The sequence below is a fragment of the Perna viridis genome, chromosome 8 (assembly GCF_037379345.1).
Source record: "Perna viridis isolate PV_CMFRI_1.1 ecotype Kerala chromosome 8, ASM3737934v1, whole genome shotgun sequence".
Classification (NCBI taxonomy): Eukaryota; Metazoa; Mollusca; class Bivalvia; order Mytilida; family Mytilidae; genus Perna; species Perna viridis.
The window spans coordinates 5,892,172-5,913,188 of NC_142452.1; the positions used below are offsets into that span (position 1 = coordinate 5,892,172).

The 21,017-nt window shown below is 32.4% G+C and overlaps 1 protein-coding gene across 1 annotated transcript; it reads left to right on the forward strand.

The window, feature by feature from the left end:
• Nucleotides 1-596: 596 nt before the first annotated feature.
• Nucleotides 597-20,729, forward strand: LOC148609084 (uncharacterized). Its single transcript, XM_088596035.1, has 8 exons — nucleotides 597-779; nucleotides 7,049-7,100; nucleotides 8,190-8,470; nucleotides 9,749-9,938; nucleotides 11,056-11,291; nucleotides 13,362-13,599; nucleotides 14,520-14,687; nucleotides 19,753-20,729. Exons 1-8 carry the CDS (start codon nucleotides 747-749, stop codon nucleotides 20,235-20,237), a joined length of 1,683 nt encoding a protein of 560 aa, XP_088452161.1. The 5' UTR covers nucleotides 597-746; the 3' UTR covers nucleotides 20,238-20,729.
• The last annotated feature ends 288 nt before the right edge of the window (nucleotides 20,730-21,017 follow it).

The following is a 21,017-nucleotide window of genomic DNA, read 5'->3' on the forward strand; positions in this document are numbered from 1 at the left end:
TTTACAAACACTCTGCCCAAATTACACCATTTTCAACAGAGATATTTGCAAAACGTTAGCTTACAAAAAACTAAATATTCAAGGTAGTGTTTTATGTGGCTTTACAAGTGTTTTCTGCCTCTGATATACACTTCCTAAATACGTAGATTTTTACTTACACAAGTTCTTATTATTTTTGTTTGGAATCAGGTCCCGACTTCTGTTTACTTTCAAACTAACTTAAACTTTCATTTAACCTGTTTATCAAAATGTATTATCAGCAGAATGTAAATCCAAGTTAACCATATATCATCAATATATATATGTATAAATATATAAAGCGTTGCAAAATATTCGATCTGCAGCTGAGACTTTAATCACTAAAATACATTTAATCAATTGATATGAAAGCCTTATCAATGATGGAACCGATAAATAATTTATATTTTCAACAATTTAATGGTTGACGCCTTGTCCAGAACATATTCTACATTCCTCTGTTACCAAATTATCAAATTATTCGCGCCATTTAAACTTATCATTGACATAGCTTATAGCTGTGCTAAAAATAAACTGTGTATTCTACACAATGTATGTTGTATTCTGATTCACCTGTACAAAATAAAACACATGAAGTGATTGTTCGTGTATCACATCCTGAAAATATTTTGAAATGTGTATGAAGGATGATTAAGATAAACGCTCGATGTGTAAAAACATTACTCAATCACCTCGAGTATTACGAAATCAAAATCTGAAAATTATTAATGGAGATCAGGACACTTGTTTACAATGCATCGGTAAGTTTGTTCGGTGGTTTTAAAATTAAGTCGTATTATATCATGAGGACGGTGAAACCTTTTCACGCTCCCAAAGAAACATTATTTCAGAAAACCTTTTGGCTTTCATAATTTTTGTCAGCACGCATATACTTCACGTAATATGAACAGTCCTGCAACTTTTGTGTTCGGCAAATAATGCAGCATATTCTATTCTGTATCATTCAAGTCTGGAGATCTCTTCTTCAAATATACTTCAGCTATTCCTATTATATTGAAGACCTCCACTTACATATTTCACAGAAATCAACTAAATTTTGTAGCATGCAGAACAAAGTAAAAACTGATTTTTTTTAAATATACCAAATCAGTCAATCAACGCATAAAGCAAACCATGAAATGTATCTAAAATTAAAAAAAAATAACTTGACAACCATGTAGCGTTGCTTACCTTTGAAGTGCTGTTTATGCTTTTGATTATCTAGTTACAAAGTGAGAATCTGGTATGTTTCAAACCACACAAAAACATATTTATATAAAGAAATGAAAAACTGTAAGCTTTCAATAGTTCAATAATAACTCTTGCTTCAAACTTATAAGTGAATAGGTTTTTATCAAGTTGTGTACTTAGACGTATATAATTGTATGTTATAATCACAGATATTGAGAGAATGTTATGTCTCCAACCAATGAAGTAAATGTATGTTTCATTTAGTACATTTACATATCAAATAATGAAATACATTTAAGTTCAGTAAATGTCCATAAATTCAGATATTGAAATGAATTCAATAGCTAAAACACTAAAACTGGGCTTGCTTTAAATAATTTATTTGTATAATGGTACATCACTGCCTTCTTTCATTTGTATAATGGTACATCACTGTCTTCTTTCATTTGTATAATGGTACATCACTGTCTTCTTTGTACATAATTGAATATTAGTTGGTTTGTAAAATTTCAGATCTAAACTACAAAATGAAGGTTGATATTGGTTTTGATAATTATGGCCCAAAATTGTTTTAATAAATGGACATTCTATAGAATTTAACAATGAATATATGGAAGCTGGTGTACACTATATTCCTTTGAAATCGTACCACCAGATGCCATCCCCAACAGTTTCGGTTTAATTTTGAAGGTTGTGAATAAAATTATTAAGGAATAAATGCTAAAAAGGGGTTTCTTTGATTCTAGTCAAAATCTTATCCTGTGTCAAAATTATTATCACAATAAAATTCAACGCTGTGCAAAGTTTGAATGGTAAATCCTTTCTTGCTCCTTTTGTTTTGGGTTAAACATCTGTGATAGTATAAATCTACCCCTGGCAAGTATTTTTAATTGTATGTAACAACATTGTTTACATATCTGAATCATAATTGCTCCACCAAGTACCGATTAAGTTATTTAAAATAATGCTTTTTTAAGGTCCAGTGGGGGTCCAGGGGGGGAAGCCCCCTCCCAAGCTCCGCGGAGATAGCGTTTTAGAGCATCATTTATGTCTCTCCTGGATATACTTTATCTCCAAAAAAAATTGGCAAAATTAAGTGCAGGCAAAAGCGTTTTTGCCTAACGGCAGCTATGCGCCTGGTCTTGTTATTCTTAGTGATAGGTTTATCCCAGCAAATAAGTTTTGTACCTCTCTTAGAATTCATTCACAAATGTGGTCATTTTGAGCTATAACATTCTGTTCAAGACTTTTTGGGGCCTCTGCAATATCCCCATCACTAAACAAGCTCTACGCAAGTCTAAACCGTCCAGGAGCAGGAGGAATGGTAGACAAAAATGACAGGAATTTGTCGTGCAGATATTTCCTTTTTAATAACAATATACTCTGATATTATGCTGCCAAAATTACCGCTTTCTCTAAAGTACGATAGCTCAGCTTCAAATGTCAAAATTACTGCTTCCTCTAAAGTACGATAGCTCAGCTCCAAATGTCAAAATTACCGCTTTCTCTAAAGTACGATAGCTCAGCTCCAAATGTCAAAATTACTGCTTTCTCTAGAGTACGATAGCTCAGCTCCAAATGTCAAAATTACTGCTTCCTCTAAAGTACGATAGCTCAGCTCCAAATGTCAAAATTACCGCTTTCTCTAAAGTACGATAGCTCAGCTCTAAATGTCAAAATTACGGCTTCCTCTAAAGTACGATAGCTCAGCTCCAAATGTCAAAATTACTGCTTTCTCTAAAGTACGATAGCTCATTTTGTATGGCTTTTCTACCCTTTATACATCAATGACACTTTTAACCACCCTTAATATATCGTAAATTATTTTCGTAAAGGATACGATTTTCAAACCATTGTCTATTCTTCGAACAAGATTTCCGTAATTGAAAAGTGACAGATTATTTTGCCGGTAATTTGGATGGTATTGTCATTCATTAATGATGACTGAGCTAACTTTCAGTAACTGCGAGCCTTCTTTAATTGGATATTTCTTTCGTCTTACCGAATTGAATACCCACCGAACATTGCACCTTTCAATCATTATAAAGTAGCTTCTTTGACACTAGACAGAGTGGATAAGTCATAGAATTCACTACGTTCTATATTACAATATTTATTCAGATCGCTATCCCGAGAATGCGTAGAAATTACTTAAGTTTTTATTAAGTTTAGATGCTCGTTTTATTTTATACTCTACCTTTAGTGGATATGTTCGATTTGTTTTCTAATCATAGAACACTTCAATATTTCATTACTTTGCTCTTGCATCTATTCCGTGGCTTGAGTTTTTTTTTCAAAACTCTTGTTTTTTTGTTTAAGTATATACTTAATTAAATAAACTGCTGATCAATTATGTCTCATAATCGAGGGATATACTTACGCAGGTCAGGCTATAACATATAATAAATGTTAATATTTTCGATTGAACTCATTTTATCTACATTTTATTTCCTCTGAAATCTATTAAATTTTTGCCCTGCATTGTTTATTTACGCAGGATTCAATGCTTTTTGATATCAAGTTCAATTTTCAACAATTTATGAATGAAGCATATGTTTTTGGTAATTTTTTTCTTTGCTTTTAACCTAGTTATGTGGATTTGGGATGTTTCTCCACTTTCCCAAGATGTCTGATGTGCTTGCAGCATAATACTTGGTTATAAGTGAATGATTCTACCCTAATGTCAATGTTGGTCATGTGTCTATGTGTTGTTATTTGACTTTGTAGTTTATTTTTAAGGAGTTGTCGTTGTTCTTTTACCATGGATTTTATTACTGTTCTTGTCGGAGCCTTTTGTAGATTACGTCAAGGAATGTTTACACTTATTGAAGATCTTTGGTGATCTTTTAAAGAATTTACTATTTTTATAGGGGTTATACGATGGTGCATCTGATGCCGTTCATCATACCTATTCTTTTGTCTATGCATACTAGTTCTGCAACTATTTTTTGTACTGTTTGGAGCACCTTTGCGGTAAACTTTGAACATTCTGGTACACAGTGCGGGTCTGACAGTATATTCTACTTATCATCTTGCAGCATATATAATCCCATATACATCATTACATGAACGTGTATATTACAGTGATTTATATCCATGTCTCATGTTTCATTGACCCTTGTTACGTATAAAAACCGGTATTAGCTATGAAGACATTATTCTGAAATTTGGATATATGTTTTTTTTTTTGACAAACAAAGTAGATTTTGAATTAAGTTTTAAGTACATTGAAGACAAACAGTTTATTGTTAAATATGTCTGATCTAGTATACATACATTGCTAGACATAGATGTATGTAATAGAATACATTTTATGGGATTTCTTGAAAAATCCACAATGGTCAATCTTGTATGTCATTTATACTATGTAGTAAAAATACATGTACCTAGCGTCTTAACAATCCCTGAATACGTGTAGGGGGAATATTCCTCGGACCTGTATGCAAATCTGTTATTAGCAATTAAATAAGACGTGAAAAAAAATCACTGAAAAACATTTCTTGAATGATCTTTAAAAAGTTTACCTCTTCCCAATAGTTTTCACATTATTGGAAAACATGTCTACTTCCTAATTCGAACTGAACACGTTTACATTTTGTACAACAATTCTACAATGCATTTTATTGGCGCCCTAAGTCATCTGATTTGGTTTTCAGTGTCTGGCACACAAAGACAGTATGTTTCAACTGATTTATTTTTCTACCACACTCCTGGCTCTATTAATGATTTTTCAAAACTGTCAAAATCTGTGCGGCAGATTTGTCAGAATTGTGCCAGTAGTGCCTCCCTTATTTGATTGACGCAAATATGCTGCAAACTTGACAAGTCAGTCCTTACCGAAATCCATATTGACCTCTTGAAAACCTGTATTGACCTGTGTAATCTTCGGTGATATCAAGGTTCATTTTAAATGAGTTTTGTCTCGTTGATTTTTATCACGATATTATTCAAATGCAGATATTGTAAATCTATTACTTAAAAATGAGCAAATCATTATTTTATCCAACATACAATATTGAATCTACTAATATTTGTAAACTTTGTTAACTAGAGTATTATATCGATATAATATTAGTATTACGGTTTTTTTTAAATTGAAAGGACCTGGGCCATTTCCCCGAGGATTCTGACCTTAAATAAGGCCAATTTCAAAAAGTATCCACATGTGCGAAATTTTCATTGGAGTCTTTAGAAAAACTCTTATTGGTCCCAAAAATACAAAGTTCTAAAAATTTGGATAGATGAAAAGCACAAGCAATAGCAACAAAAATCGTTGAAAATGCATTTTCGACAATTGTTTGTGCCAATGGAACACTTTGAGTCGGGAATTCCCACAGAAATACATCCACGTCTATCACAGTGTATGAGTTTTTACAAAGTGTGATTAAGACAAACACATTTTCTTTAAGTACAAGAGGGTATGTAATGTGCTTTTAGGTGAAAGGGAACTTGTTCGTTAAAAATATAAAACACTAACACAGGTAAATGCAGCTTATTACGACTATTTTTTGTGTAATATCCGTAGCTTAACTGGTTCGACAGTCGTACTCTGCATTATTATACCTGCGAAGATTTTTGATTCGAGTTCGATCCGGGACTTTTTTATTTTTTGAATTTTGTCGGTGAAAATGTTATGATCAATAATCGATTAGTCATATTTCATCACAGGAAAGTTTGTTTATTTAAGTACCAGTCAACATACAATTCAGAAACTACCAATGGTTTAGTGATTCAAGGGGTAGTAAAACCCACCTTGAACAAAGGATACTTTTTCTGTCTGCATTTGCTATACATTCACATAACTATAATTATTTCATCATTCAGATCTGCACTTTTTAGAAAATTATACATTCATCTCCCAATAAAGTGAACCAAATCAAACCAAATAAAGAATAATAACTCATGCAAAATGCAAATTTCAAGTACAAGCTATATATTTTTTTTTATCTCAAAGCGCAAAAAACAAATAAAAAATCAAGTGATTAAACAAGAAATAAAAGTGAGTTGGTTGGGTTTTTAATATGCATGAATTACCTTATGGTTGATTTTTATAAGGACTGCTACTTCAAGATTCATGTTGCCCCTATTTTCCAGGTGTTTCCCAATCAACCAAATATATCATCGATTCGTTACATATTTAAGGGGGTAGACCTAGGGTAAGGAACATAATAAGTCTTAAAATCATTGATACATGTATGTTTGTACCATATTCAATTTCACCAAAAGCCTATCAAACTTTCATTTAAAACAGAATGAAACGGGAGAAAAAACTTGCTGATCAACTTGTCCAAATATATAGATCTACCTACTTTTCACAGATTCAGTTTACATGTAGCACTATGCAAGTTATTTAATTTCACTGAAATATGACCAAACGCTGATGAAACCGTTATTTTTTTTGTTACTTTTGTTTTTGTTTTTTTGTTTTTGTTTTTGTTTGTTTTTTTTTGTTTGTTTTGTTTTTTTGTGTTTTTGTTTTTGTTTTTTTTTATTTTTGTATTGGCAAAATATGATTTGAATTGTATAGGTCATCCTCACTGGAAATGCTTTATATGAAGTGAATATTTGGTACAGATTTGGTGGTCTAATATATTTTTTTTATGTATTTAACATGTGTCTTTGTACAGTATTAAACATATTAATTAATTAAGGTATCATGAAATGGGTATTTCAATATTAATCTTGTATAAAGTCCTCGTACAGTTGCATTGGGTTCGGTCACCGTATTGGCCCTTGGTAGCACCCCGGGGATATTGCAGGTGACCTCAAACCAATACGACTGTAATTGGACTTTTTACAGAATTGATATGAAAATACCCATTTAATATTGACATTTCAGATCTTTACACTTATAATACTGACCAGTCAAAGCACAGGATCTAACATAAAGGGTAAGTAGTGAATCATAAGACTAATAACTATATTGAAAATTTTTCTTTTTTTTTTTTTTTTTTTTTTTTTAACAGTTAATGTTAACATGTAAAACTAAAGACCATTCAAACTTACAATGACAGAATACTTAGTACTGATTTGATTGTATTTTTAATTTTTAAATTAATGAATGATAATTTCAAGAGCTCATCTTTGACATACATGTAACTTTCAGACATCTTTTTGTAAATTTTATCTATAGTCTAATTAAGTAAAACCACAAGTACACAAGTTTACATGCGAATACCAAAAACAAGTAAAAATCGCGAGTGAACAATTACGACGTAAGGAAAACATATGTACATTCAGCAAATATTTAATAATGCTGAGGATCATATGACAATATATGGACGGCTGGTCGTCCGAAAACAAATAATATTGACCGAAACGTAGCTGAAGATTAGCTGTTGAACGACCATGCAACCATGCATATCTTGGATTTTGACCCGTAATAGCATGAACTATTTGCTTTATTATACCTGTTATTTACTGTTTATTCTAGATCACAAGTGTGGAGAAAACATACCCAACTTCTTTAGCTATTACATCGTGTTATTAATTTGAAAACGAGGCGTTCATATATTATTTTTACTAATTGTTTTTTTTTTTCAGGTTTTTGTTTTTTGGGGGGAGGGGGGTAGTTTAAACATGTTTTATTTGCTCAAAAACAAAATGGATTGGACAAAAGCAAATCATATTCATTTACTCCTTTCCTGAGTACAATATATACATTTACATATATATATACATATGTAAACATTACTGTAATGAGGGTAATTAATTGTCAACTAGAGAGAAAAACAGTCTAGGAAAGGTGATGTGGTGGTGATGATCTTTAACACAGCAAAAGCACAAAAAAATATCAGCTTCATTTACAAATCATACAACAAGAAATCTTTTTGACCCTATTGGGTAGGTTATTTTATTGTTGTTGATTTTTTGTCTTGTGTTTTATTTTATGGTGGGTTTAGTTTTAATTTCAATTACTCTTTAGCTATCCATAACTGTGAATAATAATATCTATTTTCTTAATCTTTTTTTTTTCGTAGAATACTATGCTATGACCTTAGATTTAAATGAATGTGGGAAGACAATAAGAAATTTGTTACCAAATAAGGAGCTACATTTAATATACCCATCAGCTCTTAGCAGAGATTTGAACAAGGGAGGTCGTGCCAGAGACTGCTTTTTTAGAATAAGATTAAATAAATCTGTAAAATATTCTAACAGCGAAAGGAATTATGAAGCTATCATCTCGCTACATAACCAGGACTGTTCATTGAACTTAGAGGTTTATAGTGGACATCCTTCTCTGAACAAAGCTCTTACGGTATGTTCAATAATAATATAAATTCTGAAATGAGGTATGATAGATCAGACTTTTTTATTGATGAAATGTTCATCTGTGAAAATATTCAAATTAAATCGGATAAAAAGTCATCAGTTATTTAATGTACTACGGGTAAACGTCGAGTATGTGATTGAATGAAGCTAAATTCTTAAGGTTCTTCTCAAGTCAAGATCTAGGCCGCACATATACATAAATATTAATATCAATATAGTAATTATTTCAATAGTTTATAAACTGAAATGTCCTAGACAGTTTTCTTAATTCATAATGTATTTCTTTTCTATCTTAAAAACAGGAAAAAAGATATTTCAAACGAAAATCCATGCTCCCAGTTTTTAGTGGAGTGCGAGTTGCTCATTTGCTTTTATTACTTTGTATGTATGATTTTAGTTACTTTATGTTCTTTGTTGTGTATGTCTATTTTCCATGTCTGGCCTTTGTCCCTGGATTAATTTTTTTTATTACCGCTTTTATCTTGGTTCCCCTTGTTACACTTTGACATATTGCTGAGGTCCTCCAAATCTTGGTTTTACGGCCCAATATATTAAAAGTAAAATAAGGTTTTGTGCAGTGAGTGTATATCTTCGATCCAGAATTACAAAAAAACGCAAACATTTCCTATATATATATGCAATATTTTAATCAATCCAACATTGTAAGGACCTCAAAACGATGTAAGAACTTTACATAAATGTTGCCTTGAAATTTGCATTAACATTGCCGTGGATTTGTTTGGAAAGAAATCTCAATGTAACCCCAAAACTATACTTGCACACATTTCGGGTGAAAAAAAGAAATATTTTTAGGAGTACTGTTTCAGAAGTTTTCCGTTCATTATTTATTAAAATAAGGAAAATGTCGGTATTTTAGGCACGATTATACCTCTGTGTGTGTGTGTGTGTTCTAGATCATTGACTTGGGAAGAACCTAAACCTCTACTTCAGTGATCCGTTCATTGGCATTTTAATTTTCGTAATATTTTTTTCTGGAACTTTTGTCTTTTGAAAAAACCATGAAAACGTTGGAAAATATTGAGCAAGCAGTCGTATTCTATCACAATTCCAGTCTGACGAATGGGAACTTTTTAAAGATTAATTCAAGTTTTTAATTTGAGAATAATATTATATTTTTTCTCTGGGACTACGGACAACAGCTTATCAATATTTGAGTTGAAAGTGTATATTGCATTGTATTGTATCAAAATACTTCGCTGCTTTGTCTTCCTTTGTTTATCAAACTTCTTGTTCTGTTTCGTAGGTTCTTTCCTGTGGTGGTAAACCGACATGGCAGAACCGTATACCTTCCAATCGTCTATATTTAAAGTTTGTTAAAAAAGCAGGACTTGAACATGTAACCCAACAATCGATTAGAGCCATTGTAAAGTACTCAATTTGTGGGGACTGTTATAGGTCCAAATGGAAGATGAATAAATATGAAGGAAAAGACTGTAAGTCAGTCTATTAACAATTCATACGATAAACATAACGTAATCTTGCAAAATGTGGCACACAATAGCTACTCTATCATTTAAGATACGTTTGAGAACGTGATATAACAAACCATTAGCAGCAATGAAATGCTCATTTTGATTTCCTGAAACTAAACTAATATTTCCACCAAACCTCCATTTCGATTATTAATGACGAGCACCCCGAAACAGTATGACTTCTACGGTTATTACATGTGTATTAATTTTCCCTGAAGTTTCCAAATATACCAAGGAAAAATAAGTAATATCCGGGAAGTCACAAAAAGAGACTGTCCTTACGAAGAAATTTTACATTTTCTTGAGCCAAACTAATAAAAATGTTTTATTAAAGATCACTTCTCATAATAACAAGTTAATTTTTTCAGATATTCTTGATGTCTTTTCTTTTTTTGTTTTAATTAAAAGAAAGAAATATTGTTAAATAGTGTACGTACATATCTTAAAAGCACCTTATCCGCCTCAGAAGAACAAAAATTCTGGTATTATACAAATCAAATCTTTGATTTTCTAAGAAAGAAAAGGCTTGCAGTATCTTCTTGGAATGGACAATCAGTTGCGTCAAAATCTTTGATTTTATAACCTTGAAACCCGGATACCAAAACTTATTTTCTTTATGATATTTACCAGGAACCCAGATTATGATGTGTATTTTTTTACGTCATTGGTTATGTGTAAACTAATCCCTCCTCCTATGGAAATACTTTTAATGCTCGTGGGAGAAAAACGAAAATTCAAGCATAATGACACTAGGGATGCTCGCTTTTATAGGCCACGCCTACTCCATATTAATCACTTAGAGATGTCACAATAATAATAGGTTGACACATATACTACACTAAAATCAGTCTCTGGCTAGCTTTTGACTTAAATTAAAACTTTTTTAAAACGATTTATTTGGTGTACTGGTATGCGAACAAAAAAAAGCTATTTTTCGTTAAATGTATAGATTAAATGGAAAGATCATATTGTCCCCTATTAATAGTTTTCATTGTTTATTCTTCGTCTTCATCACTACAACATGTATAGAAATTGAAAACCTTCGTTAATTATTACACTATGTTGTTTTTATTTGCAGTTGATAGTCATTGTGACACGATACAGTGTATAGACAATAGCAATATCCTGTATTATTACAAAGATAATACTAAAGTCTCGCTTGACAATGGAAAACAGTTTTGTCCGACTTGCAGATCATTAGAATTGGATATTATTGAATCCGTTCAAATTTGTATACAAACAAAACATGACTTTGAAAGTTTAAAGGCTAAGAGCTGTGGCGTAAAAGTTGAAATTGATGGAGAGCTGGCATTGGTAAGAAAAAGACCTTTTATTTTATCCATATTCAAGAATTTCTTATGCTTCTTTTCCGTTACTAAAGTTTTATTTTCCACACCTTGAATGTTGTTGTTAGTATCAATTGTGATAGAAACAATCGTTTCGAATACGGAATTGACCATGTTGTCGTTGACATCACCGTCCGTAGAAACACGATTGCTGTTTGGTATTGTTGTGATTTTATCACCACCTTTTACTGCTTTTCAAGTGTGGATGCAATACTTCCATGGAATTTATTATTTTAGAAATGGTAAAATACATACGAGGATTTTAAAAAAAATGATACATCTAGATTGTTATCTTGGGGTAAGCTTAGGTATTTTGGGCATGTTTTCAAAAATTCATGTAAATCTGACATTAAGATTATTATAACACAGGGTTTGACACTAACTTTTCTAGCTAGATAGCCCAAAGGACTTTCTGATCAACAAATTAGGTAGTCCTTAAAATTATCTTGCAGCTCTGTCTTTAGGTATATTAAAATTTTAAGAATTAATTTAGGAAGCCCAAAGGACTACCCATTAAAATTTGAAGGTAGTCCTCTCTCAAATTAGGGTGACACAGGACTGCAGCACTACTGTAAGTGTCGAACCCTGAACATTAATCGTAGTTTTCAAGCAAAAACGGAACGTGATTATGTTGTTGTCGGACATTATACCTACATGTGTATATTATGTAACGATTTTATTTTTTTTTTCAATTACTCATTAACATATAAGAAATAACTGTCCTATCACATCAAAAATGATTTGCGATCTAACCCATTGACTTGATGTGACTGTCTCCAATTCGTATGATTTGTGCTAAATTTCTTTCACCAGACATGGCACGAGATATAAAACCTTTTGGCACGTCTAGTCGATGTGGAGACCGATCGCTCATCTATTTTTTAGCTTTAGTATGTGAATTTGTTGTTCTTTCAGTCTGAATGTGTTGTTCTTTCAGTCTGAATGTGTTGTTCTTTCGACCTGAGTTTGTTGTTCTTTCAATCAAAAAATATTAATCAAATCAGCTTTATCTTGAGTCTGAGTGTGCTGTTGTTTTGTTTGCAGCCCGAATATGATGTTCATTTAAACTGAGTTTGTTGTACTTACAGTCTGAGTTAGTGTTCTTTCAGCCTCAGTGTGTTTTTTCTTGCAGGCTTAGTTTTTTGTTCTTTCAGCCTGAGTGTGTTGTGATGCTCTTTGAGGTTGATTGTACTGTTCTTTCAGCCTGAGTGTGTTGTGATGCTCTTTCAGCCTGAGTGTGCTGTTCTGTCAGCGTGAGTGTGCTGATCTGTCAGCGTGAGTGTATTGCTCCTTTAGCCTCAGTGTGTTGTTCTTTCAGTCTTTGTGTGCTGTTCTTTCAGTCTTTGTATGCTGTTCCGTCAGCCTGAGTGTGTTGATTTTTCAACCTGAGTTTGTTATTGTGTTGTTCTTTCAGTATGAGTTTTTTGTTGTGCTGTTCGTTCAGCCTGAGTATGTTGTCCTTTCAATCTGAATGTGCTGTTCTGTCACCTGAGTGTGTTCTTTTGTTGTTCTGTCATTCTGAGTGTGTTGTTGTGCTGTTTCTTCACCTTGAGCGTGTTTTTCTTTCAGCCTGAGTGTGTTGTTTTTTCAATCTGAATGTGCTGTTCTGTCACCTGAGTGTGTTCTTGTGTTGTTCTGTCATTCTGAGTGTGTTGTGGTGCTGTTCCTTCATATTGAGCGTGTTTTTCTTTCAGCCTAAGTGTTTTGTTCTTTCGGCCTGAGTGTGTTCTCCTGTCAGCCTGAGTTTGTTGTTGTGTGTTGTTCTTTCTGTTTATGTTCCTGTTTTCAACCCATTATCTATTATCCTTAACTTCCATATTTGAACTCACTTTTTCAATTGATTTTTGTGATCTTCCTATCAATTCTACATATCCTTAGTTTTGACTTTTGATTCTATATTTTCGTCGCCACATGATGTTGTAACTCTAACCACTGTAGTAAAATGTTATTTACATTTATATTTCTTTAAAAGATATTTTTAAATTAGACATTCCTAAGATGGTCTAGATTTGACTGAATGTTACTTTTATATTTTAAGACCATTAATATCGTGTTATGGGAGGAGTACTGTCTACCTTGGAATTTAAAAGGAAAGAGAGTGAAATTTCTTTTTGGGACCTCTGGATGGAACTGCGCGAACAATATGTATTCTTGCGATGTTTCTATCGTTACAAATGCAACCAAAAAGAACTCTGAAAAGTGTAGAAACTGGACAGCTCCGTTGATAAAATCAACAACAACAACAACAACAAAAGCAACAACTAGAAAGACAGTGGGTATGTATGTCAAAGGTGTATTATATAATAATAATTACATGAATGTATAGTTGATTATTTAATGCAAGGCATTCGGCTGTTTCAGATGTTTGAAACGACACTGAATCAAAATATGTTTATATTAATGGAAGTAGAAATCATATCAACGCAAGCAAAACATATTGCTGTCGTATTAATAAATGACACTGTCGTCATCGTCGTTCCATGAAATTCGGTTTCCGGATAATTACTTCAGTGCATGATAATATGACTCTCAATGCTTACTACAATAAGGTTATATACCATAAAAGAAAGACGGGATTGAGTTTTGAGTTGTGACTTTAACCCTTTAGGAAAAAGGACCAACGACGGCTAGAAACAAGCTTTTTCCTGACGTAAAGTTTGTCATATTTCAAATGAAAGACTGGGATTGATTTTTGGGGTTATTGATTTGAACCGTTTTAGGAATAAAAAAGGGACCATAAACAAGCATTTTCCTGATGTCTAAATCATACCGTAAGTATAAGTATGGATTTCTGAATGCTATACTAAATAAGAATAATTTTATTTATATAAAGGGTAATAACAAAATTACCGAACTGCTAAAATCTAGGCAGCAATCAAAAGGAAAAGTCTGAAAGGAAAGTCCATATAGCAAATGGCAATATTAGGGTAAAAACCGAAACGTTGGTGCCTTAGGCGTTGTGACTTGAATACTTTAGGATTTAGGGGCCAAGACTAATGTACCTTGTTTAAACCAAAACGAATAAAAATAATGGAACTCTATGGCATTTTGTTCATAGAAGCTTGCATGTAAAGCTTTATTTAGTGTTTAAATCATGAACGCAAACTGAGTCTTTCGAATATACATTCCATTTTATCATTAATCAACTTTATTCGTATTCAATGGTTTTAATTCTATACACAACTTTTTTTTCTAGATGTGGATTTGAACTGGTCATCTTGGTCAGACAAGACTGATGTGCCTGTAGATGATAACTGGCTTCGTTCCAAGACAATGATTTTGATTATATCAGTGTGTGTCGTTGGAATTTTATTATGCGGTTTTGTATGCAAGAAGTTAACAAGAGGACACAGCAACGATATAGGTATTTACACTTTCAGTTTCATATGTCTACAATTTGTTGTATTTATGCATGCAAGTTCTATATTATTTTATATATAAAGAATGAAAGGAAAACGATATTTATATTTTGAAGGAATAAAGACTAAAAAAAATAAATCCTGCTCAAGAAAACAAAATATATCATTTATAAATATGTTTAAAAGCAAGGAACCGAGTATAGAATCTTGAAGCACAACCTTAGTGATGTCAGCCCAGTCACTGACTACTCCCTGCAGTTTGATTTGCTGTTTACGACATTTTAAATAATTTTCCAGTATGTAATTTCACAGACTAAGATAATAAACTGTGAACAGAAGGGTGTCAGACAATCAAAAGCTTGCATACCCCTTTCTAAAAGCACATAATGAAGAATGAAAAATGTTTTCAAAATAATTTGTCAGTTGGTCAAACAAAACCATTTCATATAATTTAGATATCGTTGGTAAAATACTGACAGGGCGGCATTTTTGCTTGTCCAGTGGATCACATTTTACATAAAGATACAACATTTGCTTCTGTAAGCCTGTTTGAAAAAAATTACTATTACAGATTGTGTTATTCATTCAAGATGTCATGTTTTATTAAGAACTGAAGCCCAAACACATAGACGCTTAGATCAGATATTATCAACACCTGTAGCTTTCTTAATACTAATTTTACTAACTAGTTTAGCAACAGTATCAACGCCTGTTGACTTGAGCCCAAACCATGCATCTTGATGCTTTGAAGATTTAATTTTGTGTATGCTTCGGTGACTGTCTTATACAAAACAACATCTTTACCAATTTCAATTTAATTTGCAAAATTTATTTAAAAAAAGGTATTTACAAGTATCACAAAAGTCTTTGTTATCATTAATAATTTTATTGTTTTCGAATAATACAGTTTTGTTGACCATTTTTTTCTTTTAAAAATGCTTTTACTGTACAGTAAAAATGTTTTATCCTGCAATGAGGTTATTTGTTAAACGAATAAAGGTATGCGGTTATTATTGCTGTATCCGTACATTAGCAGGTTATCGACTTTCTGGCTCCTCCCACTCACGTGATCGGCGGAACTACTTTTTTCTGGCATGCGTAAATAAATCATGGCCGCCACCATAGATACGATATAAACAAATTGCGATTGCGTATCCGGTTAATTTGATTCATTATCAGTTTGCAGACGACTTCCCCTGTCATTTCAATCATGTCGGACTCGGAGCCAGAGTGTCCGTCACAATTTAACATAAACTGGTCCCCACTTAAAGAAATTGAAGCATTACAATATGATAAAACACTTGAAGAGACAAATGACCAGGAAACTGTTATGGTCTTGGATTTATTACTGCCTTAACCCCAAGATGATGAATCAGAGGAACACTACATTATAGATCTGCCCATACAACTGCCTCCTCTTCTACAAAAATCTCAAACAAATATTTCAAATCCCAAAGAAACAAGTGCACAAATTTCACCCCTGAACTCTACTACCATATACCAAACAGAGACAAGTCAGCTTCCACCTTCCTCGCGAAATCCAAAAGTTTAATGTTCTTAATATCGACTTTACAAGATTCAAAATATTTGTATTTATTGTTCATTTTACTTATTTGTCTGTTGGAATTAAATAAATTTTGATACATTGCTTATTTTCTTCAAACAGCTTTGACGGATTATATGGTGCGGATTGAATTTCAATGTTTACTGAGTCATGCGCCATGCGTATTAATTTTTTTCTTCGGGTTAAACGAGGCTTCGGGGCTCCTCAGGGGATATGCATTTTAAAATTTTATTTTAAAAATGTACACACGCACAAAACTATTAATATAACAGGATAAAAACAATAGAGGTACATTGTTGAAAATTATTGAAGATATGTGTATTCGGCGCAGCCTCGCATTTCCTATCCGTTCCGTCTCCTCATCACATATCTTCAATAATTTTCGACAATGTACCTATATTGTATATTTATTTTTTTTACCACCAGCACATCTTTCTTGAAAATCAATATTAACAGATTTTCTTTTTAATTTTGTTACAAGATTTCATTGTTTTCTATTATATAGTATCCTGTACTTTAACACTAATGTAACTTAACTTTGTGTTCTGTCTACACAAACTGCTAGTGACATTAATCAAGGGTAGTAACAATTAAATAGCTCCAAGGGGTCAATAAAGACAAAAGTCAAAAGAAACATGAATTTCCCGAAGAAAATTTTCATAAATCTATAGAAGTACCGCAAACAATTAAATTGTATCTTTGAAAAAAGCTAAATATCCCTTAAGTTTCTAGGTATCGTAAGATGTGTTAACATACGGACAGACATACAATATCATGTCATAATATATCAAACAAAGGAAATGTTTTGGGTTTAAGTTATGGGCTGATTTGGGCTGTGTTTGTTGTTATCGACCATGTCCATTTTTTAATATTATATACAAGTGTACAAACTGATTGATAGACAGTTATGAATCATCCCCGAAATATGAAACTTCTACCTTATTCAAAATCCTTGCATATACCAAATTCATGTAAATGTGACTGCATCCAGGCGTTTGAATATAATCAAAATTATGTTGCACACACTCAATATATACCTTAACAAAAATAATTCGACCAAAAGGAAGCAAATTGATTGCAGTCTCACTACTCACTCGTAAAATAAGGAATTTGACAGTCTATAGAATAGCTTAACACATTAGTCAGAATAAAAAGAATTGTTTACAGAACTAAGTGTTGTCAGATTTAAATCTGCTGAACACCATTGAATTATTACCATTACATGTAACCCTGCCTAAACAGAAGGAGTGTTCCCATCTTGCCATAGCTTACAGGTATAAAAAGGTAAACAAAGTACTGAAGCGCAATGGGATTTCTATATTTTTTTCTGTTATAAAAACAAAACTGTAAACCAGTGAGGTATTGGTACAATTCTCAAGGCAAAATACTTAATTAATTTTTATCAGTTTTTTTTTTTTTCTATTTAAGCCACAAGTGTAACATATTTGAATATTTGAAAGTTATCATTTTTCTTGATAAAAAAATCATTTCAAAAAGATATTAATAAATTACCTATTTTTTTCATGTATTAGAAATCATACAATTCGGGAACCTAAAAAAACAACAACAAAAATTCAGTTCAAACATGAAATATGAATTTTTTAAAATAAATTTAATGATTGTTTATGCATAGGAAAGAATAAAAACAGACATACACAACAAAGAACATAAAGTAACTATAATCATACATACAAAGTAACAAAAGTAAATGAGCAACTCGGACTCCACTAAAAACTGGGAGCATGCACAAGGTGCACCGGTAGGGTAAGCGTCCTCTGCTTTTCTAGAAACACCCGCCGAGTTGCTCATAAAAAGTCAAGTCCGGGGTAGGCAAACGAAGATAGGTAAACCATGACCCATTGAATAAATCAGTTCTCATGGTGCTGATATATACATCATAACGATCCACGAGTTCATGATGACGACCATAAAACTTTGTAGTGATGACTTCAATCTTGAAGCAATATAACCCTGTTCCAGAAGCCTATTTGTTAGAATTCTAGCGCGATACAAAAAGTCTGCGTAGTTTCGGCAAGCTCTGGCATAACGTATGAGTTGTAATATGAACACTCCATACGCAGGAGCCGAAGGGATGTTGCCACAGATGAAAGGAAAGTTGACAATTCTGAATGAAAAGTCATCACGTTTGTCGTAAAGTTTGGTCAATAGTTTTTCTTTACCATCGATTTCTAAGTGTAGGTCAAGATATGAGGCTGACTTCACAGTGTCTGTAGTATCATTTATCTCACGTTCTTCTGGGTAGATGCCATGTATCAAATCCCCGAAATTAGGATTGTTTAAAGATAATACGTCATCTATATAGCGGAAACTGAGATTGAAGGATCTAGCCAAACGATATTCCTTCTTTCTGATCAAATCAGCTAAAATCTTATACGATTTTGATGTATGTTAATGAAAATTTTAATTTGGCTCATTATTTTTTTTATATTGCTATTAAAAATGGGATGTGCTTCTTTTAATCAAGTGATTATCAAAGTGTTCGGTCACAGGTTTGTTCATAGGATTCATAAAATAAGAAAGAGACAGGTGATTGAAATCAGAAAAAAACATATAATAAACAGGCCGTTGATGAAAATATTAAGAGAGAAATCCAATTTATCCCACTTAATCATTCCACAAAACAAAAATAAATGAAATAACCAAAAATACAAACAAACAAAATAAAGATCTACACATATATGTGTTTGTAAGGTTAAATTCTCAAATGTAAATACATAAGTAGCAATTAATTACATGCTTACACAAGTTTCCATTTCGCCTTAGTTCACCCCAAATCTTACTGAGGCCAAATAGGTATAATTTCACGTATCAAATTTGGCAGCTAAAGCGAAAAGGGAACAAGCCAAACAGAACATTGAATAAATCTGTCCAATCTACCAAACACATGTATATAAAACGATGTAAAAGTCAGATTAAAACATTGTAACGGCTTGCAGGATTGTTACTCAGTGGATGTACATATTGTTAGGAATTTATAGTCATATTTTGTTATTGTGTTGTCAATAAAAACAAAGCTTGCTGCTCGGAGGTGGATATTTTAGAAATGGCAGCAAATTGTATGTCAAATCTGCTTGGTCTATCCACAATAAAATTGTGTTAAGTATGAACTGTATGTCCATGACTAGTTGTATTTAACAAATTGATAATATGTAGAAATGTAAATCGCATTGTTTTTATCATTGTTAAGCATAGGAAAGTATCAAGCTAGAATCATGTTCCCATATTTTCGGTCGTTGCACATTGCGAAATTATATATTTATAAAGTGTTTTATAGCAGTAAGATGGTAGGGTCTCCATATCACGCTTTACTAACAAATGATATTTAAGTATACATATATACATTAATGAGAAAGACTAAATATATTTACTTATGCAGATTGTGTAGTATAGCGTTAGTATCCATGACGACTAGCTGTTTGATCTGAACTGTTGCTGATAATTATAAGCTCTCTGTGACTATCAACCTGCACTTGTTTTATTTTCAGACGATCCCGATGAAAGCGAATGCAATGACCTTTATGTTATAAGAACTGAAATTAATCAAGAATCTTCAGAACCATTTCTTTCCCCTTCGTCAGGAGAACATCAAAATAACAATACTGACAATCATGAGGGTTCCAATGATAACGAACAGTCACATAATCTACCACCAGAATATGACCATGTTGTACTCGAGACCCCGCGTGACACTGAAACTTCGGGGTCGAATGCATATCCATGTTTCAATGTTGAGGGTAACGAAAATCCAAGTCAGATCGAGACGTCTGAAGCTAATGTTTCTACTGGCCATTTAGATAATTATAGGGATTCGTTTATAAATATTGAAAGTCGAAATGCTAACGAATACAACGGCTCAAGACCCTATACAATTCAATTAGAAAATGGAGGAGGCTGTAATGAGATTCAGCACCAGACTGATACAATGCCACCCCCGCCATCGTACGAAGAGGCTTGTAAATATAATGTGTAATATCAGCAATGCAAAATAATTCCGTTGAATGGACTAAGTGTATGTAATCGGTCCGATTATTCACAAGATAAGAATGAACAGAAATTGGATACAAAATTTGCGCACATCAAATCTACACCTCCCAATACCAACTGGAATATGATTTAATGTGCCAAGACAAGAAAGATTGTGCAATATGTGTAAGAATGGAATCGGAGATAAATATCATATTTTACTTAAATGCAATTATAGAGTAGTTAAAAAATAAATCAGGAAACTCCATTTTATCATTATTTTACCAAGAGCTGACCATGGTACTGTCAATTCTGTCATAGTGATGTTTACAAAAAACACTAGCTCTTTTTATAGATAAATCCGTCATTTATTTAAGAATATATGCATTGTTTGTCTGTTTTTTTATGAATTTATTTTGTATGAATTATATATTTGTTTGACCTCATGTTACAAGTGCTATGTGTCTTGGCGTTATCAATAAAAGTAAATTTTATCAAAGTTTTATTTAATTTGTCTTATTTCGCTTTAATTGGTCTAAAGGAAATTTCTTTAAAATTTCGTTAAATGTACTTAAGAATGGCTATTTTAGTCATATAAATGCTTCAATATGACTTTTTCCTAACAAATTATTTTTTCCTTTGGGTAATTTGAAATCCACTTCCAAATCATGCTATAAATTACTTTTGATATTAATCATATGGAAGTACTGTGAAACAACTTTAATTAGTGGATACCAATTTTCGTGGGTTAGGGAAGAAACATAAGTTCGTGGATTCTTGAATTCGT

What these genes read in the sequence shown, in the direction of transcription:
- LOC148609084 (XM_088596035.1), top strand. Translation starts at nt 747, where the DNA reads ATGGAGATCAGGACACTTGTTTACAATGCATCG. An exon ending in TTGATGGAGAGCTGGCATTG is followed by an intron (nt 11,292 to 13,361) that starts GTAAGAAAAAGA and finishes TTATATTTTAAG; the next exon opens with ACCATTAATATCGTGTTATG. An exon ending in AGGACACAGCAACGATATAG is followed by an intron (nt 14,688 to 19,752) that starts GTATTTACACTT and finishes TTTTATTTTCAG; the next exon opens with ACGATCCCGATGAAAGCGAA.